Source organism: Conger conger, chromosome 2 (genome assembly GCF_963514075.1).
Source record: "Conger conger chromosome 2, fConCon1.1, whole genome shotgun sequence".
Classification (NCBI taxonomy): Eukaryota; Metazoa; Chordata; class Actinopteri; order Anguilliformes; family Congridae; genus Conger; species Conger conger.
In genome coordinates, this window is record NC_083761.1 from 44,933,747 (window position 1) to 44,960,240 (window position 26,494).

Here is a 26,494-nt window from a genome sequence, read left to right on the forward strand (position 1 = left end):
TATGCCAGAATACATTTTATGTAACATACTGTTTAAATGTGATTGGTATTTCTATTGTCTGCTGCATGTTCACAATTAATGGCAGTGGACTGACATCTGTTAAATTAATTAGCAAGCATTACATGGTGAAGCCCCTGATTATATTCATGAACTGCTGTCGCCATATAGCAGCAAGGTCTCATAGGTCCTCTAACCAAGGGCTCCTAGTTATCCCTAGGACAAGGTTAAAATTAAAGGGCCACTATGCATTCGCTGTTTGTGCCACAAAACTTTTGAATAGTCTTCCTTTGACATGAGATTATCTGACTCGACAGTCACTTTAAAAAATAAAAAACATTTCTTAAGACTCACTTTTAGTCTCTTGCTTTTCCTCGTTCTTGAGCTTGTCTCCTGTTTGTGATGTTATGTATGTGATGTAATCCGTCAACATTTTGGTTTTACTGTGAAGCACTTTGTAACCCTGGTTTTAAAACGTGCTATATAAATGAATAATTACTTATTTAATTACTTGCAAATTAGTATCACTGAATAAGCACACAAATAAACACAGGTATGATAAAAAGTATTGCAAGCTTACACGTTGCGAAGAGAAATATCCCAAGAAATAACGACAGTTTGGATTTTACGTGGAAATTAATTTACTTTTTCATAAATAATCCTGCCATTGGTGTGTAAAAGTCACCAAGATGTGGGTTCACACATGACTAAAATGTCTCTACCAAAAAAACTGGTTGTCTGGAACACTTTAGCAGTTATTTGACATAGATATCTCATTCCCATTTTAAAAAATGTAAGCTCATCAGTAAAAATAAAAACTGACCATAGTCCAAATTTTCCCAATAAACCAGTCCAATGTGAATTTTATTTTAGGCTCTCTGTTAGACAATTAACAAAATCACATGTTAAACAATGTTCTACTCCCATCTAGTGTTCAAAGAGAAAATACCATTTGTTCAGAACCACAAGTGGATAGTATGGAAAATGTCCTGCATGTGCTCATGTTGATTTGTTAAAACATGAAAAAAAGTTTTTTTTTTTTTGGTGTTTTACACAGCCCTTTGATCTGTTTTTGAGACATTTTCAGACTTCTGATAGTGTTACAACAAACACTTATGTAAATTATTTGTATTGCATCTCCGTTGCTCACACAGTGCTTTGTTTAAAAAAATAAAATAAAATCAACCCATTGACAGTGGGCAGATAACAGTAATAAGCATATTATATTCACATTTATATAGTGTAAGAAGGACACTGAATAAAAACATTCCATAAAAATCCACATAAATCAAAAAAGTGAAATCTGTACATAATTGTTTCATAATGAAGATTTCCACTAGGTGCATTTCAGTGTGTTGTTATTTTCACTAGGTGCATTTCAGCGTGTAATAAACTGTTATTTAGCTGACACATTTATCCGCGACTGACAGTTGATTAGACTAAGCAGGGGACAATCCCCCCTGGACCAATGCAGGGTTAAGAGCCTTGCTCAAGGGCCCAACAGCTGTGCAGATCTTATCATGGCTATACTGGAGCTTGAACCACAAACCTTCCGGGTCCCAGTCATGTATCTTTGCCACTAGGCTACAGGCTGCCCTCCATTTGATGACATCTGGTTAAATACACTTATACACCAGTGCTACAACATCAGAAGCTTCACAGTGTAGAGAAGTAGCCCACCCAACCCAGCTGCTGTGGCAACTGCCAGGCTTCTTACTAGTAGAAATTCCATCGAGTCCTCCAACTTAGTATGCAGTCTGAGGACCTGCCTGTGGGTGTCCTCACGGCTGCCTGAATTCTCTATGACATGATTGGCCAGCCCACGTTTTTCGTTCAGGGGCATCTGGGAAGCAATGCGTTGCTCAGCCTGTTCCTGGGTAATCCTATCCCTCTGCATCAAACGTGAGAGCTGTGTGGCAGGGTCACTGAAATGACAAGGAGGACAAACTGGGGCCCACATCCTATACTAGCCATCAATCTGGTCATAAAACCAGCAAAGATAATCACTGAGGAACTCTGCCATCTATATGAAGAACATAAGAATACCATAATAGTGGCAGGAAAATGGCATTGATCCTTGTCATTGGGCAGAACTCAATATGAAAATTCTGATTTTTTTCCCCCATTTTCCTTGCAACACCCATGCACTACTGGGCATCACACCCAAAGAAGGCATGCTCTTTCCTGGATGGGTACAGTCACCCTTCATATAAGCTGGTAATACTACCTTGCTTTTAATAATATTTTAATGATTACTTACATTCCTTAATAATTGCACAAAAATACAAAGTTTTACAGCTACATTGTTTACTTAAAACTGAGCCTTGAATGAGTTTAATCCCTTAAGTATCGCCCCTTTTCTTGACACAAGCTTCAAAGTGACATACCCAAAATAAAATGTTTACAATTCTTGAACCCTTTTGACTACATGCATAATCCTGGTCTCTTGTGAAAGGTAACCCCATTGGGGTTTGTTTTCCAACTACTCTAAATATTACTAAAGCAAAGTTACAGAAGCCCAAACACTGTGAAAAAGAAAGCTTTCATTCTGATGATGGCTGATGCAGTTAGAAACACAATGGAGCCACAGCCACAACACTCGACAAATCCCCATTCAAATTGTAGATCACCAAAGTTAGCATTCTGCATGTTTTTTTCTAAGCTATGTCTACGCTGTTTTCCAAAACGGACATTTGGAGAGTACGAAAGGACACATGGAAACTAAATTATATTATATATTTATCTTATGAGGTGTTCAGCATTTTACTTACTAATTTATATACAACTCTTTTAATCCTGAGGAAAAGTGTTTGCACTTGCCCCCACCTGTCACCCTACCCCTCCGTCTCATTCTCCCTCTCCTTGCAGCTATCCTCCGACAGCACCAGGCCAAGAAGATCATAATAAATAAGTAAAATAATGACAATAATAACATCTTGTATACTAATATATTAATGGAGGTCCATTGATTTAAGTTTTTGTCAAATACCCAACAAGTCAAACACATTTTCACATGGTATTATTCAAAATAATGAATAATGATACAATATTTTGAGAACGTATTTAGATGCTCGCCCTATATAAAATTGGGTAACATCACTAAAATTGCCCTCTGTTGTGGAGTCAAAGGTTTTTTCACTGTCTTCCTCAGGAATATTCACTCAGATGAAAGATTAGAAGGAAGTCCTCTCTATTTATGTAGGCATCGCAAAATGTTTATTTTTTTGTAAAACATCAACCTTTTTTATCTCAAGAACGGTTTTGTTATGCAGGCGATAAAATGCTGTGGTATTTTGCAAGCCTAACAAACTACACAACATTGGAAACGTAATGACTGAAAAGACCCTTCACTTCAGTAACATACACGTAGTTGGTTCTTTGCTGGACATAAGTTACACTGCAGTCGATTGCGTACGGATGAGGAGAACGCCTATATTTAGAAACTGCATTACAGTTACTGGTCAGAGATCAGCTTGTATGTTAGCTCACAGAGTTCCAGAGTGCCTATACAAAACGTAGATAATAGCATTTCTATGGATAAGGACTTTTGTAGAAATGTGCAACAGCAAAATGGATAACAATGATCATTCCTACAGATAAAAAAAATATATTAAAAAAAGGACATTCTATCAACGTTTCTCTGAGTTAGCACATTTTTAGAATTCTTAACTATTATTGCATTTAGTTCACTGGGCCCTTGTTGTGAAAGACACTAAAATTACCGGATTTCTTGTAGTATGTGGATGAAAAAAGTGTAGAAAAGGCAAGGCCCCCTGCACTTATTTTGCCACTCACGTTACAAAATAAGGTACTGCTGTCCCTAAAGCAATGGCAATAGGTTACATAGATGGAACCATGAGTTTTAACGCTTTCAAACGGTATATCCTGTTACCATAATGTTTGAAAATTGTACAGTGAAAAAAGGAATGAATTAAAAAAACAAACCCACACAGGCCCAGCCCTGGGCAGGTGAGACCTCTGACAACAAAGACCAAGATCCTGTTTTGTTTAGGCCTAGATCATGTTGTAGAGGCTTTGTCAAAGGCACAGAACTTGTGGCAATTCGGGTGTAAATCATAGCACCCACTTGGCAGAGTGGGAAGGGCCCAAATTGTATTTATTTTTTTAAATATTGTTAACCGAGAAAAAAAGTAACATATAACTTGCGCTACGGATGTGACACAAAAACACAAGTATTTTGGGGAGACTATACACTTTCTAAAAACTCAGTGAATTTTAATGTCTAATGCAGAAAGTTTGATACCCATGTAATCCATTGTTTGACCATCTACTTCCCAATCAAATTTTATCATAACACATTTGTTGTCATCTGAAATGGTTCTGAATATCAGTTTGGACATTGAGAAAACCATCTGAAATGGTTTCGTAAGTGTTTCCAAGATGGCCGGCAAATACCATTTATTTCAATGGTAATGGGACGAATAAATCCTTTTTTAAGCATTTTCTTGTTGTTAGCCTACATTTCATCAGATTTAAAAATGGGCACAATCAACTGTTTGGGACATAATACGTTTATTTTGGAAGTAAGTACGTTTAGTTTTTCATGCTTAGGTTGACATTACTGTGGAATTGCCCATATACAAGCTTGTTTTTGCTCAATTAGTTACATCGACTAAATTTTCTACACAACCGTATACACCAGTGTTGAATCACTCCTACACTGGACCACAGTTAAAGGTTTTCATCAAGGATACATGTTAGGTCCACAGCTGTTGATCATGACTTAATTGAAAATGTTAAATAAAACAATGGGCTAATTAAATTATTAAGAACAAGAGAGCAGAAGTTCAAATAAATCCACCCTTGGTTGCACATTGTGCAACCCTGATCTATGTACTCCCACGTACAATGGAATATATGCAGGATCCAAATGGGACAAAATTCATCTAAATTTTCAGAGATGGAGACTCTCACCAGTAAACCATCATGGTGTTACAGGAGGAAGCTACACCAACACAATTGTAACTGAGGACTCAATTACCCCACCACAAGTGTGATTGAGATGGAAAGTGAAACTCACCTGTACCCCACAAGAGTAATTGAGACAGCAAGTGAAACTCAGCTGTACCCCACCTCAAGTGTGATTGATAATGCAAGTGAAACTCACCAGTACACAACCACAGTGTGGTTGAGGAAGCGAGTGAGTCGGCGTGTCTCGAACAGAAGCGGCACGTCAAGGACCACATAGCGGTACCCTGTATATGACAGAAGAGGAGGGAGGGAAATCACACTCGGAACAGAAATAACATCAAGGGAACTGTAAGACAATTGTAGAACTTCTCACCTCTGAAAAAGTAGAAAAGTATCTGCCTGAGCATGGCCTTGTGGATCTCAGGGTGCGTGATGGAGTTAAGCAGCTTGCGCTTCTCAGTGCAGGAGAAGACAATCTGGCCCAGCTTCTGCCGATCGATCTCCCCGTTCTCCAGGAGGATCTCTGAGCCAAAATGCTGCACTATCTTGCAGTACGCTGGGCTGTTTGGCTCCACCACTGGTAAGGGGAGTAGGATGTATGTAGAATATGAAGGGGTAAGGGTCAGATCTGGGTCAATTACATAATTGTTTTGGATTCAAATATTTTTCCATGCTTCGCCAAGTTCGTCTAGAGTCAAATTGAAGTGAAGAACTTTACATAGTGGCATTCGAGGAAAAATCTAAACATTCTATTTCGCCCCAACACTTAGTGTAAATTCTTTTTGGTGTGAAATGTTTGCTCTGATACTTTGATGCCAAGAGAACTGAGTGGCAATATGAAATGGGGCAACATGAGACAGAAAAAAAGACAACTTTGGAGAGAGCAGCACTGCAGGTTGATATTCAGCACATTGATGGTGGCACTTACATGGTAACTTTGCTCATCGCAAATACCAAATTACTATATTGTACATTTTCATGTCACAAATTATTCCATACCTTGCCTAGCCACCACATCGGCGTCGATAATGGGACAGCCTAGGTCCCGGAGTGCAGAGGACACTGTACTCTTTCCTGATGCTATTCCTCCAGTCAGCCCCACCAGGAACATCCTGCTAATAACATTTATAACTCATTTAGTCTGGAGGCGAAATGTTATTTTCAGTTAGTCTGCTCGCAAGCACGTACACGGTTCCGTGGCTCATGCACGCAGATCTATATATTCTATATAGTGGTTCACAAAAACAGGGCAGGGGGTTGAAGTGAAGCCTAACCAGCCGAACAATTGTATGCATGTCTGGCGCACCCTTGCGGTGGAAAAGGGAATTCGCTGCTATAGCATCAAAAGCAAATGTCGAAAACATAAGTATGCCGTTCAAATGTATTTACTGTATCCAAATGTGAAACGTGATTATGTGAGTTTTCATATTACAGGTAGATGTGCTTTGGAGTAATCAATTAACGCTACCGTTTATTTATTTGACGCATTTTACAATGAATGTGTCACAATATGCTTCACAGTAACTCACACCCCGGCCTAATCCCAACAAGCAAAGGCAACAGTGGAAAGCTGTAGAAATAAGCCTTAGATAGCGAAGAACTCTGAAAAAACGCACATTCTGGCGGACAGGTGTGACTTCATAGATACAAATGCGGTAATGGGGCGGTTATATTTCAGATTTGGAAATTAAACTGCACGTATATTGACTAGCTAACCTTAGCTGTGTCCCGTCATTTATATTACAACGCTACTAGCTAAATATGACTAACGTTAGCTAATTATTGTACTTGGATACTTTGTTTAAGTTGACATCGCTAGTTAGAGATCACTAGCGAGCTAACTATATCGAAGTTAGTTCGCAAGGGAGGGCCGATATGATATCCACGTTGAATTTATGAAATTAGCTAGCTAGTTAAGTTATATCACCCAAAATCGAAACTGAATAGTTAGCTAACTTAATGATGAGTGATTTGTATTCCCTCAAACTCGAATGCACTGTTAGCTTTCTGGCTAATAGCTAGCTAACAATATTAGAAACGTTGAACGAAGTGACGTTAAATTAGATAGCTATTAGCTTGCCATATGACTAGCTAATGTCAGGCTAACTTTAAACAAACTTACGATGTTAGCATGACAGCTAGCCAGATACGCCCCCAAAATGTTAGCTGAGTGGCAAGCTAACGTTAGCGTAAATTAGCTTACGAGCATAACCATAGAAAAATAGGACTGAACCTGATTTATGTTGCATTGAAGCTAGCTAAAGTTTATACCGCAGACATTTAGCTAGCCTAGCGCTAATACGATTCGTTCAAATGAGAGATCTGGGTATGGCTGAAATTGACTTTTGAAGCTATCAAAGTTGCTAGCAAGCTACTTTCCCGATACTTACTTAGTCTAAGTTACTCGCCTCCTTGTCGAAAATAATACGGGCACTTTGTGCAGACAGCTATGGTCCAGGTCCAGTGGCAGTCGGACCCCGGGAAACCAACATGGCTGCGCCTGAAACAGGTGCTGAAATGTTTGAAAGCTGGCTGAACGATCGGTTAGACTCGCTTGAGGTAGATAAAGATGTTTACGGAGCGTATATACTCGGAGTCCTACAGGAAGAAGAGACTGAAGATGAAAAGATCGATGCATTGCAAAGCATTCTTTCAGCGTTTCTGGTTAGTGTTGTTTCCAGATAGCCTACATGGCGTGTAAGAGAATGCCGGCCCGTCTGTCACAGTCCGTCAGAAATAGCCGTCGCAAGTCAGTCTGTTTTTGCAAGCGTTAGCTAACATTAGTTCGTAATTCTTGTTAACAAGTCAATATTGTTCATACATATTTAACTTCCGTATGATTGGTTATCTGGCTGCAAGATAACTTTTCTATTCTACCCAACTTGTTAATATAATATTTTTTAACTTTAGATAACTAAGTTAAAACTACTTTAAACTAGCATGCTAAAATAGAAGTTCTCCAGAATTCTCCTGAGTTTACTCTTCAATTTCTTCAACGAGCTATCGGCTATTCGGTGCATTGCCGATTGTAGCTAGCAAGCTACAGGTAGCAATCTAGGTGAACTGAACTGAACTGAGATCACAGACTAGGGCCTGTTATAGCGTTAACGAATAATTATGGCAGAAACGTTACATTGATAACATGGTGATTAAATGAGCCTAAACGATAATGTCTTTATTTGAAGGAGGGCGATGCACTGGAAGATGCGTGCCGAGAAATAATCAAACACTGGACCGAAACCTCTTTTTCTTCAGAAAACATAACCCAATCTGATGGTATGTAATGTCAGATCTACAAATACGATGATTTATGAGATGCGTAGAATAGAGGAATTTAAAATTCGCTCAGAAACGACATTAAGTCCATTTTGATCTTTGCTAAGTTATGCATTTGCATTTTAGGTTGCTTGTATTAGTACTCAATACAAGCAAAATCTTGTCTTTGTCCATGAATGAAGAAAATGTAAAATGGAAGAAATTGTAACTTCTTGCAGATTACACATCTTGGTGATGGGGTCATTTAAAAAGTTATTTTAACTTAGGAACGGTTGATTTGGATTTATTAAATTACATTTTTTTTTTTTTTTTGGGGTGAGATGCACAAATGCATTTCCAGCTTTGAGTTTCCAGTTTCCTTCTTGGTAATTTATTGATCATCTGTGTAATTTTGTGTCTAGCAGAAGTGCAAGCTATTGCCAGCTTGATTGAAAAACAGGCTCAGATCGTCGTGAAGCAGAAGGAGGTGTCAGAGGAGGCGAAGAAGAAGAAGGAGGCCCTCCTCGCCCAGTATGCCAATGTCAGTGAAGGCGAGGAATATCCTTTGGCTTTCATAACTTTGTTTATGACACCTGTGATGCTGTGTGTTGTGTGTAGGAGCATTGCACTGTGATTGCATTTCCGGTTTATGATGTTGAAATGCTAAATATGCAAATTGTTATCAGAGCCCATGTCTTGATCAGGAAAAAAACATTTTTAGTGCAGTTTGCGGGTGTGTTGTTATCCCTGTATCTTTGTTTTTATTTACTGTTCAGCCATTGAGCAGATTTAGCTCAAACTTGCTTTTGACACATTTGACTGGGCTAGAAAACGACCACTAGAGCTAGTGATAAGTTGTAGTGAAAAGCATACTATTGTAGAGATGTATGCCAGAAGGCCTAAAAACTAAGGGGAGAGCAGTATTACATTTGGAAAAAAATACAACCTGAAAGGTGGGGTGAAAAGGGGGGTTTCTGCTTACAACAGTCAGTAATTATGCCTTGGTGAAGGTCATTCCACCACTGGAGGACTAGGGCAGCAAAAGAGCAAGGCTGTGAGAGGATGTACCCAACAAACGGAACATCAGCTGGCTAGAGTAGGCCATGCTGTTAGACCTGGTTGTAGTGCATGTTGTATTCGTGGAAATGAGTGTGCTTAAAATGGAACATGAATCCTTCCAGCTTCCTTGACTTTGCCACTGAAATTGTAGAGGAGGAAGACGCTGGAGCAGCTTGTTTCGTCGACAGTGAAAAGTGTATCCTTCCACCAGCACTGTCATTACACATCCCATCACATCGTGATCCACGCTTAATGAAAGGACCCAATAATTGGAAAGTACTTGATATAAAGACCAGTCCAATCTGATCCTGTCATTCACATTTTCAAACAAATAATAATAATACAATTTCTTTACATTACATTGCATTTATTTATTTAGGAGGCATCCAACATCGTGCATACATTGAGGTAGGATGAGCGGCAGTATAAATGCAAAAATAAATACAGAGCTTTACTAGACAATAACATCTTTGCCAATATATAAATGAAAATCTGAACGGCAATAGTAATTCGGAACAAATCAACAACGTAGTAGCAATAATGTGGTTATATTAAGACAACCTGTATTTCCACTCTTCTTGTGATGTGCCTTTACGAAAGCCTTCAGCCTTGTTTAAGAACACTAATGTGGAAGATGTTTTGACTAAGAAGAAGCAGCAGAGGGAGCAGGCTCGTGAGTCAGCTCAGAAGAAGAAGGAACAGGACAAGATGCAGCGAGAGAAAGACAAACTGGCCAAGCAGGACAGGAAGGACAAGGAGAAAAAACGCACACAGAAAGGGGAACGAAGAAGATAAAAACTGGCATTCTTGGACACAAGGCTCTGTTACTTTGGACAAGTGTCGAAAATTTCAACTCTGCGTTAGTTTTTCAACAAGTTTCCTATACAAGACACTGAAAAATGAACTTACAGTAGGAGGTCTCCTACACTCCTCCCCCTGCCTATTGGCTTGGTTTTCATTGTTTTCCCATTTGAGACAGACATACACCATCTAATTTTTCTAAAAGTCTCAGTTTAGCTTGTGTTTTGTGCCCTAAATCTATGATATTTGAAGTAAATGTTCAAAGTCTCATAATTGAGGAGGCTGTTTTGGGGAATACCCCAGTACCTTGCTCCTTATGCCACTCATAACCAATCTGAAATGAAATCAAATGAAATAAATCCCAAGTATTTTTATTCATGTAAGATTTGAAGTTCAAATCATGGGGTGGTGCTTTTTGATTTAGAATTGGTGTAGAGTTTTCTCATTGGCTCATTTGTTGAAAGCAAATGCTCTACTGAACAAATATGCTTTGCCAAATGCTTGCTTGCTTTGTCTGTCTATCAGAATAAGTGTGCTTGTCTGTTGCCTGTGTAGAGCACCACTAGCCTATGTTCTTCATGCCCTTTTTAGAGTTGAGATCACCATAGGTTTAGCTCAAAGTAATGTCATTATATGTTGATGTAAACACAGCTATATGTCTTTAACTGTTGCTTCATGTGTGGACACCTGACTGCAAGATGCATCTTGCATACATACAGTGCAGCCCAAAGAAATGTATATCCTATTTGGTTTGCATGGAAACATGGATCCAATCAGCAAATTAGGCTGAATGAAAACATTTATTCAATTAAATTTGCTTCAGGAGAGGTTGCATCAAAGAGCCATGCTTCTACACATATCCATGCCAACCAGGATATTACGGAACAACATTTTCACACAGCCAAAGCAGAACACACCTGATTGGTTTCAGTATGCTACATTTATTTTATTAGGTTTTGATATCATGTGCCAATTTTGCTGAAGAGAGTCCTTTATTTCTGTAAGTTCAATAAAGATTTGTATGATTAAGAGCGAAGTGTCCAAATATTAATATGTTCTCAGGCTCAGTAGGAGGCCCATACTTTCAGTGGGGAGGTCTGCATTATCTTGCATTGAAAGATGAGTAGCAAACGAGCATTTGAGGTTACGCAGAAACTTATTGCTACGGTGAACATTTCAAGATTTCAAATGAATAAAGTCTTTCCAATTTTATGGTTTCAAGGGTTTTTCATCTTTTTTTGTTAATGGATACATTTGCCACATGCAAAACAATTGTTGCTTGGTCTCTCCCTTGCCATTGTCAAGTTATCAGTGAACTACCATTGTCTCTTTGCAATAAAAATGTTATGTATGCTTTATATTTGTAATTTTGGTGAACACTGCAGGTGAAATCACAATTGAGGTTAAGTAATACACTTATTGGGGAGCTGACAATGGGTTACATTTCAATGACCAATTGATTCAACAAGGGCTGGGAAAGCAGCAAGGTCAGATGGTCTCCACATAAGTAAACTGTACATTCTTAAGTATTTGGACTGAGGTACATTTGGCTCTGTATTGGATTTGAAATGAAGCGTTTAATTACAAGTATAAAGGCCAGACTCGCCTTGAATTTGAGGGTCCTTCCATCCATATCAGGTAATCTGTGAAGGAATTGCATCCCTTTTTATACATAATCCCACCAATGACCAAAAGTAATTGGTCAGTTGGCTACCCAGCTATTTCTGATTCGTCAGTTCTATTCAATTGCTTCCTTAGTGCGTGTATAAGAACGCTTTCAGTATCTAGTTTTGATTCTAGCCTTTTGTTTGCCTTGTGTTTGTTATTGCCAATAGTCAACATGAGGACCAGAGTTGTGGCAATGAATGCCAAAGAAGCCATAATGAGGCTTAAAAATAAAAATAAAAAAGTCAAAAGACATAGGCAAAACATTAGGCTTACCAAAAAACAAACTGGAATATAGAAAGAGCATTGGTCTTTGGGATGAGTTTGGAAGCATTTGAGTGAACTTTAGCCGATAATATTGTTCTGTACACTTCAGAATTCATTCTTCTGCTATCAACAGTTACAGGTAAAGTGTAAAGGCACCATGTTTCACAGATGAGGGGGGTACTTTGGTTCTTGAGTGGTTCCTTTTAGCCTCCACACTTTTCTCTTCCCATACATAGCAACCTTGGTCTCATCTGTCCACAAGACTTTTTCCAGAGGTCTGCAGGCTCTTTTTAGTACTGTAAACTTTAACCTGGCCATCCTTTTGATGCAGCTAAAGAGTGGTTTGCATCTTGCAGTGTAGCTTCCGTAGATTCTTTTTGTGAAGTCTTCTGCCGAGAGTAGTCATCAACACATCTACGCCTGCCTCCTGAGGAGCGTTTCTGATCTATGTGACAGGCATTTTGGGGTTTGATCATCAGCTGTGAAGGGCTTCCCTGGCCTGTTGTGATTGCTAAGCTTACCAAGCTCCCGAAGAGCTCAATTAAGTCTGGGTAAGTTGTGTATTCCTTTAACCCCATGGGTGGACATTGTCTGTCACTGTGTCTTTACTGTCTGGCATTATCCACAGCATGATACTGCTCAATAAGGTCATTTACAGGCTTAATAGAAAGAATGTGCATGTGAAACAATGGCTTAAATATGACAGAAGTTTAGTGTATGATTCTTAAGAAAACCATTGATTCCAAGACGATGCAAAAAGCAGTCAATCAAAAAGCACATGGAGAATGGTGTGCACATTCAGCACATTCCTTTTTTGAATACTTTCTTTGAAACAGTCTGGCACACGTAACTGAAGAAGGCAGTTACTGAAACCTTTGTGTGCAGTGTGCACACAATATGCTCATGCTCAAAGGCTGAATTGTTCCTGAGCATGTACTGTCAGTTTCTTCCATTTACTTGCTTATTTTTGTGGGATCCAAGACCCAACATTTCACATTGAGTTAAGCACATTTCTTGCCACTAATACAAAAATACACCAATACTCCAAATACAGAGGCTCAAAGTGCCATTCCTCCATAAAACTGATAATTTACTGATTTACTCAGCGTCCATGAGAAGTCTTTTGAGTATCATTTCACCAAGATACGATTAAAGATGAGACGCATATCAACGTCCACTCTGGAGATATATAACAAAATATTTATCTGTTTTTTAAGGCAAATGATGCACAATGCTACTTGTCAACATTCATTAATTCCTTATGAATTTGGCCTGAGTTATGTCTATGTTTTGGTCGTTAGGGGGCCCCCATGGCTGCTCACTCTCAGCACCCCTGCTAATTCCGCTTCTGATTGTAATTATGATTTAGATGTTGGGGTTGACTGTTGGGCAAATTTCACTTTCACTTGGCATCATATCTCTTTTCCTTAAAGGAGTAACATGGTGGTTGGTCACACTTTCTAGGTTTTTATATGCAATTTGCACAAGAGGGCATTGAAGAAACACAATGAAAATATTAAATATGTACGTTCTTTAGTTTTGTGACGTATTTTAAATACGTCACATGCGGATAACCACTCCCCTTATCCCTCCCCTATAACTTATGACAGTTTGCGCTGTTGGCCTACAGGTAAGTCGGGGCACATCATAGCTAATTGACAGTTCTCATTACCATGCCCGGGTGAGCTTTTATAGTAGGAAATTTAGGCTTCGAAATATACGTTTTTAAATACATTTAAATGACTGAATAATACAAATATGATGCACATTTGTTTCATTGTTGCCTAAAGACAACTGGCAAGTGTCACATTCAACCACCATGTTACTCCTTTAAGGAGAGGACGGGCTCGCCCTTTTGCTCTAGTCGGATAGGGAGAAAGCAGAGAGGTAGACTTGACAGCTCACGAACATCCACCCAGCTCAATTTGGGCTGTCTCATCGAGAACTACTTCTACCAAAGCACGAGAACTGTGTACAGCAGTGGAGGCTGGTGACTTCCAGAATTGAGGAGGCCATTTTTTTCCGCTTGCTCACTTCACTCGCGATGGAATGTTCCCTGTTCTCTTATCTGTCTTTGTGCTGGCCAAAGGCATACTATTTGGAGTGTAAGCTACAGTCAGAAAGTTCTGGCTGATGAAATTCATTGTGCAGAGCTTAGCCTTGTGCCTTCCTGAAGAAATGACATTGCTGTAAGTCTATGAGCCTGCCTGATAATTAAGCTGAGAAATGACATTTGGATGTAATATAAATGCCAAGTGAACATGTGTAAAAGGCAGGAATTTTAATTATGTAGTTAAAAACAATTTTGTTTAGCTTACATTTTTCATTCTTCTACAGCTTCAACATGTAATCACCAATTTAATCAAGTTTAGCATATAAAAAAGATAAGATAACACTTTCTTTATCATATGTAGTTTTATTCAATATATTTAATATAAAATATGTAAAAATATGGTTCCAGTTGGCTTTATCTAACGTTAACGTTATCCACTAGAGGGCAGCACTCTATTCGTATTTAGAGTGAATTTCCTCACAGAGCAACAATTCAGTAATTTGATATGGAAGATTATTAAATTGACTTGTAATAAAACGAAATGGACTACATTAAAAATAAAACTGTTCAATAAATCCCAAATGGTGTCTAACATGACCTATTGAATGTCATTCTCACTCCCTAGTATCTGGAATCTGCATATCTCCAGCCCAAGATCTCAAATTGCGCTAGAATCTCGCCGACTTCCGAGGTAGTTTTAAGCAAAAGTGTTTGGCCAAATGAGCTATAAACTCCAGGGATGATAGCCAGGGGTGTTCTCTAAATTTCCTGAAAAGCACAAGTTGATAGGCCACTATGGCGAGTGTTTGTTTGACTGAAGTGACTAGCGAATTCTCAAAATGGCTTCTGTGTTGAATAGGAAAGGAAAGGATAGTTGATTCCAAATGAACCAGTAGCATGTGATTGGACGAACAAAATGTCAATCTTTCAGCCCTGGACACAATGCATGGTGAGGCCAGGCCTCCGTTGCCCACCCATTTTCAGTGATCTGGCCAATCACATATTGGCATGAAAAAAAATGCATTACATTGACTTCTATGAAAAGCTAATTTCCTAGGGGACGCCTGGCCTCCCTTAATACAAACTGATAGGGAAATCTGGCCTGTTGCTTTACAATTGCAATATTGGGTTTTAGCCATGGGAAAATTTAGATTTATGAACAAAACTAAAATAATATGAATATAAAAAATAAAAAATATGTTTTTTGTTAAAATAAATAAAATAAATATATTTATTGTTTTTTTTTAATCTCTCTCTTCTCTCAAATTATTGGGGAGGCCAGGCTTCCTCCACCTCTATGGAGGAGCCTCCACTGGTGTACAGTATATGAGCAAAGTCTCATCCGGGCGGACTAGTATTAAAACTTGAATGGTGGCGACGTGATGTTGGCAGAATGTGACCGTTTGTTGTAGTTTAAATAGAGGCCTGTTGGCAACTTTATTAAAGCACATAACAGCTTTGAAGTGCATGGTTGATATTAACACATGTAACTTTGTCAGAACAAAATGGTGAACTAATTTATGGTTATTTTAGACCTTATTTTATGACTAGACCTTTTCACAAACCCTTTTGAAAAAAGTATTGAGAATCCATGGGTCAAAAAACTTAATTCCTGGTATTAACACTACAGACTAACACTGGTGTGCTTTGGTTGAGACTGCATGGATATACAGTTGGCATACTTCAGTAGAAGTAGTTCTTGATGAAACTGCACAAATTAAGCTCTGTGGATGTTTGTGAGCAACTGTGACATATCTAGTCATGCAAATATACATTTTTGGCACATTGAGCAGCACAAATACATGGGCATATTGTATCAGGGTGAGCTACAGCGGAATCGGATATGTAGAAAACTCATAAAATCTAGCTGGACGGATTGATAATACTCTGGGTAAGTGGAAACATACCATATTTTCATTTTTAGGTGGAATTCCCCTTTTAGAGTCCACCACCAGCTGTGCCAGCTCACCTCGGTATCCTACGCTTCATAAAATACTGTGATGGATGATGCTCATGAGTCGGTCTTCCTGGCCATTAACCTCTTGCTCTAGCTTTTTGGATAGCTTTTCAATTGAATTTCAGTGACAACCTTTGAGTGGATCATTTTTATTACTGCGACAATCAAATTAGTCTCCTAGCTTGTGAAGCATTAGTCACCTACAGTGCACTATTGGCTTCACTTGCCGCCAACAATCTGGCAAACCAAATCTCCATAAATTCATGTTTATATAGACAGAATTATGTGCATTCAGATAGCTCAACTGAATCTCAAGTCAAATTGTTTAATATAAAACAAAATAAAAGAAATTACATTACAAAGGAATTAAATGACTTGATGTCACATCAAATCAAGTCCTTGACTGGTGTGGTCGGAGGAAGAGGAGTTGCTGGGATGACTCGAGGGGCTGTGTTGGTGCTTTGACCTCTTGCCCCTGTGCACTGGTCCATCCCCATCCCCGCCCTCTTCACGCTCAAGTCTGCCTCTCTTTACAAAGTGTTCTATTCTGGACTCTAAGCTCTCACAGCGAGGCCGTTCAAGGAGGGGGCGGTAGTTACGCTGTCTGGTTCCTTCCAGTAGCCAGCAAGGAAGAGAAGAGCAAGACTCACCTGTGAGAAAGAACAGACATGGCCCCACACGCACAGTTAAAAGTGGAAGTTTTTTTTACTGCTTAGCCAGTGTTGGCGCATGCTCCATACTCACATTATTTTCTTTTGCTAACTTTTCAAAGCAATATTGTTCACGTATCATTGCATGGGTTATCATGTAGCACACTGCTCAAGATATTGCTGATAAGCCGAAAGAACTGGCTCGTGGGGCAGCCTGTAGGCAAGTGGCTAAGGCCAAAAATTGGGAGATGATGTACAAAATGTTCTATAATTTCTAAAAGGCTAATCCAATATGGATGAAAACACCCTCAAATTAAAGCAGTCTGCACTTCAACCTCATTGTAACTGTATCCGTTCAAACTCAAAGCGCTAGAGTACAGAACCAAAATAATAACAAATGTGTCACTGTGTAATGAACTATGGTTTTCACTGTTTCACACATCGTGATATACTCATGACATCCGAACCCACTTAATGTTGAAAGCAATAAGCACATTTACTATATGACAATGGGAAATACTCGACTTCTTATGCTACATTGTCTGCTTTTCTTTTTCAGGAAATTAAGTAGTGCAGCCATAACAGCGTCTATACTATGCAAGCTTCAGACAGGACAGACCTGAGTTCAGCAGGCCTTGAATCATCCCACGGAGGACCTGGGTCTTGACCGCTGTCTGTGTCCAGTGGTGTTGTAGTGTGGCCAGAACTTGCCTGGCCTCCTCTGGGTCACTTTGCCACTGCAGCCCCTCGAAATGGCAGTCATACAGCACCAGGGGGTAGTCCACTGCCATGCTGATGGATACAGCACAGTGCACAACTTTACAGTGCAGTTAACACTTTCACCGGAGCACACAGGTCATTGGGTGCATCTCTTCTATACAGTTCAACCGCAGCTCATGCTTGCGTGGACACAGTAACAAGTACAGTTTGTTAGGTTGTGAAAAAATAAAAAGCTGTCGCATGAATGCTGACTTTGATAAATGATAAATAGGTGTACTGGCATGAATGAATACCATGAATTGTGTTAATGTTAATAGCACTTAGGTGAAATTAATGCCAGGTTCATATTTTTTAAGGAGGAAGGCATCTCTGGCCAACCACGCAGCTCTCACCTGTACTGAGGTTTCCTGGGATTGTTCTGAACATCCAATAACTGATCAATCAACTCTGGAGTTTCCAGCTTCTGTCCAATGAGGAGCAGGACAGCCATCATGCAGCGTACCTTTAGACCACAGTAGACAGAAACTATTGGATAAGATGTTGTGTTGTGCAGAAGAAAAGCCATTTCTGGTAAAGCAGACTAGTGTATAGTGTTCAATTTGTAATCTTCCAACAAGCAGTTAAGTTTTCTAACCTGGTGATACAGAAAAGCCAGTCCCTTTATTTCAAACACAAAGAGGTCATAGGGATCAGGGGACAATGACTTGTGGGGCTGAGCTGGCTGAATGGTGGCAGACAGGATGGTCCGCTGGAACTGCAGGACCCCGTTGCCAACATCCATCTTGCACAAGTTCCTAAAGTCATGGGTGCCTTCGTATCTGTAGAGCATCAGACGAAATGAGGAGATTACACCGGCTCAATCAGCCAGTCACTCTGGAGGCAAGCTATCCATCCATTTTCGGTTCTTTTTTCAAGCCATACAGCTGAAGACACGAAAAGACAACCATGTTTGCACTGTGCTTTGCTCCTAATTAGTTTGAAGCTAGATTGACAATATCAGCCTACTTATCATACTTCAGCGAGGATGACTGAGGCACAGATACACAGAAACGGTTAAAGGCAGGAGTTGATGATGCCTGTGTTGGAGCTGCCCCCTTACCGTTTGGCAGCTTCGCCCATCAGCTCCACGTCCAGGCCTCCACGGGGGAAGTAGTAGCGGTACGTCCTGGACTGACAGTCAAAGCGAGCACTGAAGCCCGTTTCCGCAGCGGCCCAGTCTAAAACCCTCATGTCCTGGGGCAGTACACGATTCAGCATTTTAGCGTAGGGCAGCTCTGCGGCGTCTAGCTTGCCTTTCCCTTCAGCCTGAGCTGGGAGGGTAACACCCGGCCCCCCACCAAACTGAGTGGAACGCAAATCGATGGAGATCACCTTAAAATGCACAAACACACAGTTACACCAGAGTAGACAGGGTCAAAAGACAGCAACTTACTGAGTACTGAAATATAATCTCATAATAAACTCTGGCATAGGTGTATTGTTAACAGACCAAGGTTCAAATAGTATTGTCTGTGGTGTAGTAATCTTCTCTGGTGCATTTGAGCCTGCAAATGGGCAGGATTTGAGCTTTTAAGATTATTTAAATAGTTCCAATACACCAGGCAAGCTCACTCAAATACAGAAAAGTATTCGAATCTAAAACAAATAAAGTAAACCTTGTTCCAAACAACAAGTTAGCTCACCATGTTCAGAACAGTGCAACTTTCATGACAAGTAACAATAAGATCAGCTTTGATAGCTTTGTGTAAAATATAATTCCTTTTGTTTTCATAAAAACTTAGTATAAGTCACATACATTTCACATACAGTGACATGGTAATAGTACTCCACTGTGACATTGTGGTATGAAAGCTGTTGCTAACGAGGGACTACGAACTGGGCAGGCTGATACGGTGGACCATCTTGAGCTAACCTTCAAACACAGACTTGCAGCTATTTGTTGTTTTCTCTATAGTTATTTGTCCAATTCACATCAATCAAAGTGTTTTAGCGTCTGAGATAAGCAACCATAATCATAAACCACAACTACCACTGAACAGACGTTAACTTGTGGTGGAAGCACCCACTTCCCCATGTTCTGTTCGGAACACGGTAAGTTTATGTTATGATCTGGACCCAGGTCTGACTGTTAAGAACTGTCGTTTCATAAACTGATAAAATGCTATGAGGTTTGACCCGACACAAATGCTGTAGTTCATGTGAATTTCATTTCTGGATCCTCCTCAGAACTTGGGTCAGTTCTATAACTGTCTTCTTGCTGGTGTCACTGCTTAGCTTCAAACCTATATTTTCATATGTAAATAGGCATAAAGCAATTATCACCATGTGCAGGCAGTGAGAGGTGCTGACCTGGGAGAAGGCACTGACTCCCTTGTCCGTGCGGCCACAGCGGTGGTAGTTGGAGTTCTGGCGGTCCTGTATCAGTCGGGTCTTCAGCAGAGCTTCGAACAGCCGGGCCTCCACCGTATTGTCTGTATTTTCCTGAACGGCGAAGCCCTGGTAGCCCCAGCCCAGGTATGCCAGGCGCAGGGCCACGTGCCGCCTGGGGTGGATGGAAAAATCAAAAACCCGTCCCTGGCCCCCTTTCTTCCCTTTCTTCCTTCCTTCGTTCCCTTGACAGTCCCTTTCCTTGATATCAGGTTCAGCCATCTTGAATTCAGCATCGGGCCCTTCCTTCTCTCTCAGCTGGGCCTTCAGCCTCACCACCTCTGCCTCCAGTTTTTTCACTTGCTCCCTCAAGGCTTCCGACATGTTGCTGGGCTGGACAGAATACAGGGACTGTGTACAGATCAAACAATCAGACCATGAATTTAGAAGAATCCAGAGAAGATTCAGTCTCTGAACACTGCTTGATCAGCTTTACCTGACAGCACAAATACTTTCAGTTTTATTCTTGTCACAAATGTATCCTCACTGTTATTGCCTGTTACCATCTTGATAAATTTAATCTAGACTAATGTTAATCATAACTTCGTCACTAAATCACAGGCTATAAAACATACAAATCTTTTTAAAAGCATTAATTAGTACTGAAGTTGTGGGGGGTTGTGATTGGGAAGATTGATCATTTATGATTTATGACCAATATCCCCAATCATAACCCAGGGATTCTACTAATTTCCCTGACTAAAAACTATTCTCTTAAACTTGAAAGGCAGAGACCAAGCAAACATACACACAATGGCTATATCTTCTAACCGAATACACATCTATGGAAAAAACAGACCACCTCTGCTACAAACCAAACCCGTCAATTTTAGAAATTCTTGTCCCTATTCAGACATATTAAACTTTCACCATACTCACCTGTCTGCCAATCACCCTAACTAAAAAGAAACAATTTTACAAAATTCGAAATCCCTTCATCACTGCATTTCATCTGCTCTAAACAAACACAAACAAAATGTAGACAATCGCAGTTCATATTGTTTGCTTTGTGTGTCTGTCTTCATACATAAATTCTATTCTGACTATCTATCTCCAAAGGCAAATTCATAAATCCTTGTAAAATTGGGTGACAGTGGGACAGTGAGATTAAATACCTCCTCAGAAGAGGGGGGTGGTGGCGGGTTTAAAAAATATATAATAATAATAATTATCTGGAATAAAATGCATACGTCATACGAGTATCAACAATGAACCAGTGCCGGGCAAAATACCGACAATATTTAGCACACTAACGTTAGCTAGATTCAGTTATAAACTAAATATCTAGCTAACTAACAAGCTTGATAGTATGCTGGTGCTTAAGTCGGCAACCATACACGTATTTGTGCTAGAAGCTAATGTTAAGTTACCTTATCTGTTTCTTAGTTCCAACGCTAAAATTGGACGAAAATTCCGTGATCTTCCATGCTTAGCGAGATAACAGCAGACTCTAGTATTACTTTGCTTTTAAGCCACATGCTACTCTTCTACATTGAATGTTCTCACCAACATGCGTTTTCCTGCAACGAAATTAGACGTCGATTAGAGGATTTGTGGGAGTTGAAGTTTTTCATCTTGACAGACTACAGCTGCTATATTTAACCACAGGGTGGCGATATATTGTAATTATTCACCAGAGAGTTTTCGTTCCGAATTATGCCATATATACAATAGTGCACTGGGAGATACCTTCTTTTTATTTTATTTATCAAGAATTGACAAAGCAATAAGGCTGAATGGTGATAAGAGGTTAATAGATGCTAAATTAGCAACAACAAGCAAATTCGGTGGCAATACATTTCGTGCAAATTTATTTTAAAAAATATAGTTTTGTGGGCTAAACATGAAATTTCATAATGATTGTCTGGCAGAGATTCCTACGGTTTTTTGCAGCCATGAACGAAATGACTAAGTCATGGCTGGGATGCTTCCTCATAATAATGCAACTATTGTGTCTCTCATGGCATAATAAAGTGGTCATCCTTTCAATGATTCTGGCGACATGATGTTGCACGAACACTCCCCACTCCTCGCTAGAGGGAATCGTGCATAGTCTTGTTCTTGTGTGTGCGTGCGTTTACATGTGTGCGCGCATAAATAACAAAAATCGCAACAGGTCTAGCTACTTCAGTCTGAATATATATGACTGTAAAATCTGATTCATAATGCACAGTTGGTGCGTTCTTTTGCACTATAAATTTTGTTCGATAACCTAAGATGTTTATTACTTCTTACTGTGTTTTCTTGGATCAGCTAGAATTTATTTATTTATTTATTTTTATTCCGGGTGCACGTGCCTCCAAGACAAAGCGTAACGGTCCATGTCTCTTTAAAAGAAGAAAAAGTTGGAGTTTAAGGAAACTGATCTCATTATATTGTGGTTGACCGATCCTGTCCCGTGTTGGTACCATTTATGTGATACGATTGGCCAGGAGTACCTTTTGGGAAGGGGCTTTGGGGCGGAAAGGCGGTTTCAAGACTCCCTTTACTCCCCCCGCTTCTCGTTCTCTGACTCCAGAGAAAGTCTTTGGCGGGGCAAGGGGAATTTGAAACGGTCTGATTGGACGCTGTAAGTCGCACAAAGGAAAAAGTCATGCAGTCCCTTTCAGGAAAGCAACAGTTGTATGTGGAGTGCTACTCCTGCAGCTTTGATTGATTTAAGAAGTTTTTAATTTGTCCGGACGCATGCTAATGCCACGGGATTCCAATACGAACTTTGCAGTGCTTGCCGGTTTTATTTCTTTCGACTAACAGGCGAGAAGACACGGGAACAAAAGATTTGAGGAGAAATGGATTTACTTGGGATGCGTGCCCTTCTCGCGCTATTGCTGCCGTCCTGCCTGATGCTGGTGTCGGCGCAGTACCACGGTGATAATGGAATAGCAATCCCGGACCATGGTTTCTGTCAGCCGATTTCCATTCCGTTATGCACAGATATTGCTTACAATCAGACCATCATGCCCAATTTGGTTGGGCATTATAATCAAGAGGATGCTGGTTTGGAGGTGCATCAGTTTTACCCTTTGGTGAAGGTACAGTGCTCACCAGATCTTAAATTTTTCTTGTGTTCTATGTATGCTCCAGTTTGTACTGTCTTGGAAATAGCTATTCCCCCATGTCGTTCTATCTGTGAACGGGCTAAGCAGGGCTGTGAGGCCCTCATGAATAAGTTTGGTTTCCAGTGGCCGGAAAGGCTAAGGTGCGAGAACTTCCCTGTCCTAGGAGATGGGCATCTTTGTGTGGGACAAAATGATTCAGAAAGCGGTGTGCCCACTGTGACCACCCCACCAATGCATATTCCAGCCCCTGCAGGAACGCCTGGGATTCACATATACTCCACACCGGACAGACCTTTCCGTTGCCCAGCAGTGCTGATGGTGCCCCCTTACTTAAACTATAAATTTCTGGGCGAGTCTGACTGCGCTGCCCCATGCGAGCCTACCAGGAGCGGTGGGGGTCACATGTTTTTCAATCAGAAGGAAATCAAGTTCGCACGGATATGGATTCTGATATGGTCCTCGCTCTGCTGTGCCTCAACTCTGTTCACCGTAACAACCTACCTGGTGGACATGCAGCGTTTCAAGTACCCCGAGAGGCCCATTATCTTCATGTCCGGCTGTTACACCATGGTTTCCATAGCGTACATCGCCGGCTTCATCTTGGGTGACAAGGTGGTCTGCAACGAGAGTTTCACCCCCAACGGATACAAAACGGTTGTGCAGGGCACGAAGAAAGAGGGCTGCACCATTCTGTTCATGATGCTCTATTTCTTCAGCATGGCCAGCTCCATATGGTGGGTCATACTCTCGCTTACTTGGTTCCTCGCGGCGGGCATGAAGTGGGGTCACGAGGCCATCGAGTCCAACTCGCAGTACTTCCATCTGGCGGCGTGGGCCGTGCCAGCGGTCAAAACCATCAGCATCCTCGCCATGGGTCAGATAGACGGAGACATGCTGAGCGGCGTCTGCTTCGTGGGCCTCAACAACCTGGACCCCTTGCGGGGCTTTGTTCTGGCGCCCCTCTTTGTCTACTTGTTCATCGGCACATCATTCCTCCTGGCCGGCTTTGTGTCCCTGTTCCGCATCCGGACCATCATGAAGCACGACGGAACCAAGACGGAGAAGCTGGAAAGGCTGATGGTGCGGATCGGCGTCTTCAGCGTCCTGTACACGGTGCCCGCCACCATCGTCATCGCCTGCTTCTTCTACGAGCAGGCTTTCCGCGAGCACTGGGAGCGTAGCTGGATTAGCCAGAACTGCAAAGGGCTGGACTTCCCCTGTCCGAATCAGTACACTCCGCGCATGACCCCCGACTTCACCGTTTACATGATTAAATACCTCAACACTCTCATAGTCGGCATCACTTCCGGGTTCTGGATCTGGTCTGGTAAGACCTTGCAGTCGTGGCGTAAGTTCTACACCAGACTTACAAACAGTAAACACGGTGAGACGACGGTGTAGCTTCGCTGGGACAAATGGCAGCCATCCGTCTGTGATAGTCTGCAGAACTTTTAAAGTGAATTTAGGGGGGAAAGCGCGTGCCACTGGTGGGACTTGCCTAAAGTGTGTGTTTAAACAAATGTGCAGCTCGTGCACAGAAGCCCTCAGCTCTCCCCACATTATTGCCCCTCTGTTTTTAATTAACCAACAGTAAAAGCTCTCAGAGCCAGAGGCCAGCAGGAGACCGTTAAAAAAAGAGGCTGGGAGGAGACCAAAAGACTGTTTTGTAGGTCTGTTAACTTGTTTTGGGTTGTAATTAAATGCACTGTAAATAGCATTTGTACAAAACATACATGAATATAATTATATATTTGTATTTAAAGAAGGGAGATATACATTTCCTCCGATAGCCATCTAACCTGACAAACGTGTCCTTTTTAACAGAGCCATTAGGCTTTTATTAATGCTGATTTTGTTACAAGTCAACGATGCGGCACGGTTGAACTCCCATCTTTTGGACAGGACCATTTTTTCCTGATGTGCAAGATTAAAAGACATTTTCTATGTTTTTCCTGTTTGGCTCTTTCCCCAGAAGAATTGAAGTCAAAGCAGCAAGCAAAAAGTGCTGCTTCTGAGGCTGTACCAAGGAATGTGAATTATCATTTTCTTCCATGGCAATTTATTTGGTGTTTCCAGGGATCAGAATGCTTCTCTGATACTTTGGTACGAGAACTAGTGAGAGTCACAGTAATTAAAGAACATTTGATTATTTTATCCTTACCATAAAGTGATAATTTAATAAGGAACTGGTTCTCTGAATTAAATACTGGTGTGAAATAGGCAATTTTAATAGGTAAACATAGTTCATATGACAAGAGGAAATGAAAATTAATGGAAGGCACATACTTTTGGTGAGCCATTGTTTTTGGGCCACAGTTATAGGGATCAGAGAGAACTGTTTGGCTCAGCAAACTTCAATTTCCATTACTTACTTATTACTTATTTTTGTTTTCTGTTTTTACATTTACATCTGGCCTTTGTACATCCCATAATAGACCATGCCAGTCTGGAATAGTCTTCCTGTTTATACCAGTGTCACAATTTCTGAAATCCCTTTGTCATATTTCCCTGTCTATGCATGTATTCTGTGCCTCATGCTTATTTAAAATGTCCATGTTATATGCTACTGCAATATATTAAATTTTAAGTGTAGTCACTTGGCCAGTACCTCAATAATTATTCTGTCCTTTTATCACTTTTCCCCCATAATTTCAACAAAGGTCATTTTAATAATGCTATTGTATTTAATCAAGGGCAGGATCCCTACTAAACTACAGAAAAATGGTTGAATATATCAACATGTATTCTAAACTGTCCCTTGAGTGACAAGGAATTCCTCCCCCGTTATCTTACGCCTTGATGCATTCAGTAGTCAGGGTGAGGACCCTGTAACCAGGTGCTTGGATGTTTTTTAGCTTTCGCCCGGCCGTCTGCAACACTATCCATGCGCTCTGTTTCTAAATTCCTCTATTCGTGTTCAAGGTGGATCACATTTCCTCTTTAATGTAATGGTAATTTCACAGGCTTGCTTTGATACAATGGCCCATTCTCTTCTTAACTTCATTTAGGTTCTGTGGGAATTTTTTATATGTGCATGCTTTTCTCTGCTCCTGTCTGTCTCTGTTTTTTTCAGACTCTGTCATCGTTTTGTCAGTTAACTTTTACCTGGGCAAAGTGAAGCTCAGAGTTTGGGTCCACATTCCTGAGCAGCTGAAGGTTTGCCAAAAGAGTGCTATGTGATGCTAACACGTGTCACACAAAAAGTAGGAATCGCCCCTCCTCGCTTAGAAACGTGACTCGGAGGGATATAAGGGAACATGGATTGTAAGAATTGGATGTATGTAAGGCTCATCTGTACATGTGCGTGAGAAAAAGCGGATGATGTTTGTTGGAGATGGCCCAAATTGGCGCACAGTCTTGCTCTTTCAAACTCTGCCAAACTTGCTCACACACACTCCTCTCAGTCTAGTGATTGACTGCCCAAAGGTCCTTTAAGCTACATGTGTTCTGAGAACAATGCATGCTGTATTCTGTCTGTCTATGCTCATCAGAAGGTGGTCAACATGTTGGTTTACTGGGTAAGAAGTCTGAATAAGAGGCTTACCAAGTGGAAGTAGAAATATGGACAATTGGACCAGCATTTCCAATGCATTTTAAACCGTGGCATTTACCTCAATAAAATTACTTTCAATTGCTGCTACTGTTTTATCAT

General features: G+C 40.6%; 4 protein-coding genes across 8 annotated transcripts; 2 read left to right on the forward strand and 2 right to left on the reverse strand.

Annotated features, from left to right (window-relative positions):
* Nucleotides 1–831: 831 nt before the first annotated feature.
* Nucleotides 832–7,632, reverse strand: dcakd (dephospho-CoA kinase domain containing). Of its 4 annotated transcripts, none has more exons than XM_061230658.1 (5): nt 7,320–7,632; nt 5,929–6,041; nt 5,303–5,506; nt 5,126–5,213; nt 832–1,922 (listed from the first exon to the last, which is right to left on the reverse strand). In XM_061230658.1, exons 2-5 carry the CDS (start codon nt 6,038–6,040, stop codon nt 1,637–1,639), a joined length of 690 nt encoding a protein of 229 aa, XP_061086642.1. In that variant the 5' UTR covers nt 6,041; nt 7,320–7,632; the 3' UTR covers nt 832–1,636. The 4 variants fall into 4 exon arrangements, with proteins under 4 accessions (XP_061086642.1, XP_061086641.1, XP_061086643.1 ...); XM_061230657.1 differs by having other exon boundaries at nt 5,929–6,044; XM_061230659.1 differs by lacking the exon at nt 7,320–7,632 and adding an exon at nt 7,163–7,188 and having other exon boundaries at nt 5,929–6,044.
* Nucleotides 7,368–11,261, forward strand: ccdc43 (coiled-coil domain containing 43). The gene is made up of 5 exons (XM_061230661.1): nt 7,368–7,593; nt 8,115–8,205; nt 8,610–8,742; nt 9,384–9,439; nt 9,851–11,261. The coding sequence occupies exons 1-5, from the start codon at nt 7,420–7,422 to the stop codon at nt 10,036–10,038; spliced, it is 642 nt and encodes a 213-aa protein (XP_061086645.1). The 5' UTR covers nt 7,368–7,419; the 3' UTR covers nt 10,039–11,261.
* A 4,858-nt stretch (nt 11,262–16,119) lies between these two features.
* pus3 (pseudouridylate synthase 3) lies at nt 16,120–21,333 on the reverse strand. 2 transcript variants are annotated; one of them, XM_061231510.1, is made up of 7 exons: nt 21,154–21,333; nt 19,706–20,116; nt 18,456–18,727; nt 17,991–18,174; nt 17,749–17,858; nt 17,256–17,428; nt 16,120–16,636 (listed from the first exon to the last, which is right to left on the reverse strand). In XM_061231510.1, exons 2-7 carry the CDS (start codon nt 20,105–20,107, stop codon nt 16,368–16,370), a joined length of 1,410 nt encoding a protein of 469 aa, XP_061087494.1. In that variant the 5' UTR covers nt 20,108–20,116; nt 21,154–21,333; the 3' UTR covers nt 16,120–16,367. The 2 variants fall into 2 exon arrangements, with proteins under 2 accessions (XP_061087494.1, XP_061087493.1); XM_061231509.1 differs by having other exon boundaries at nt 19,706–20,134.
* Nucleotides 21,334–22,333: 1,000 nt separating this feature from the next.
* fzd2 (frizzled class receptor 2) lies at nt 22,334–25,442 on the forward strand. The gene has a single exon (XM_061231508.1). It carries the CDS (start codon nt 22,573–22,575, stop codon nt 24,241–24,243), a length of 1,671 nt encoding a protein of 556 aa, XP_061087492.1. The 5' UTR covers nt 22,334–22,572; the 3' UTR covers nt 24,244–25,442.
* The last annotated feature ends 1,052 nt before the right edge of the window (nt 25,443–26,494 follow it).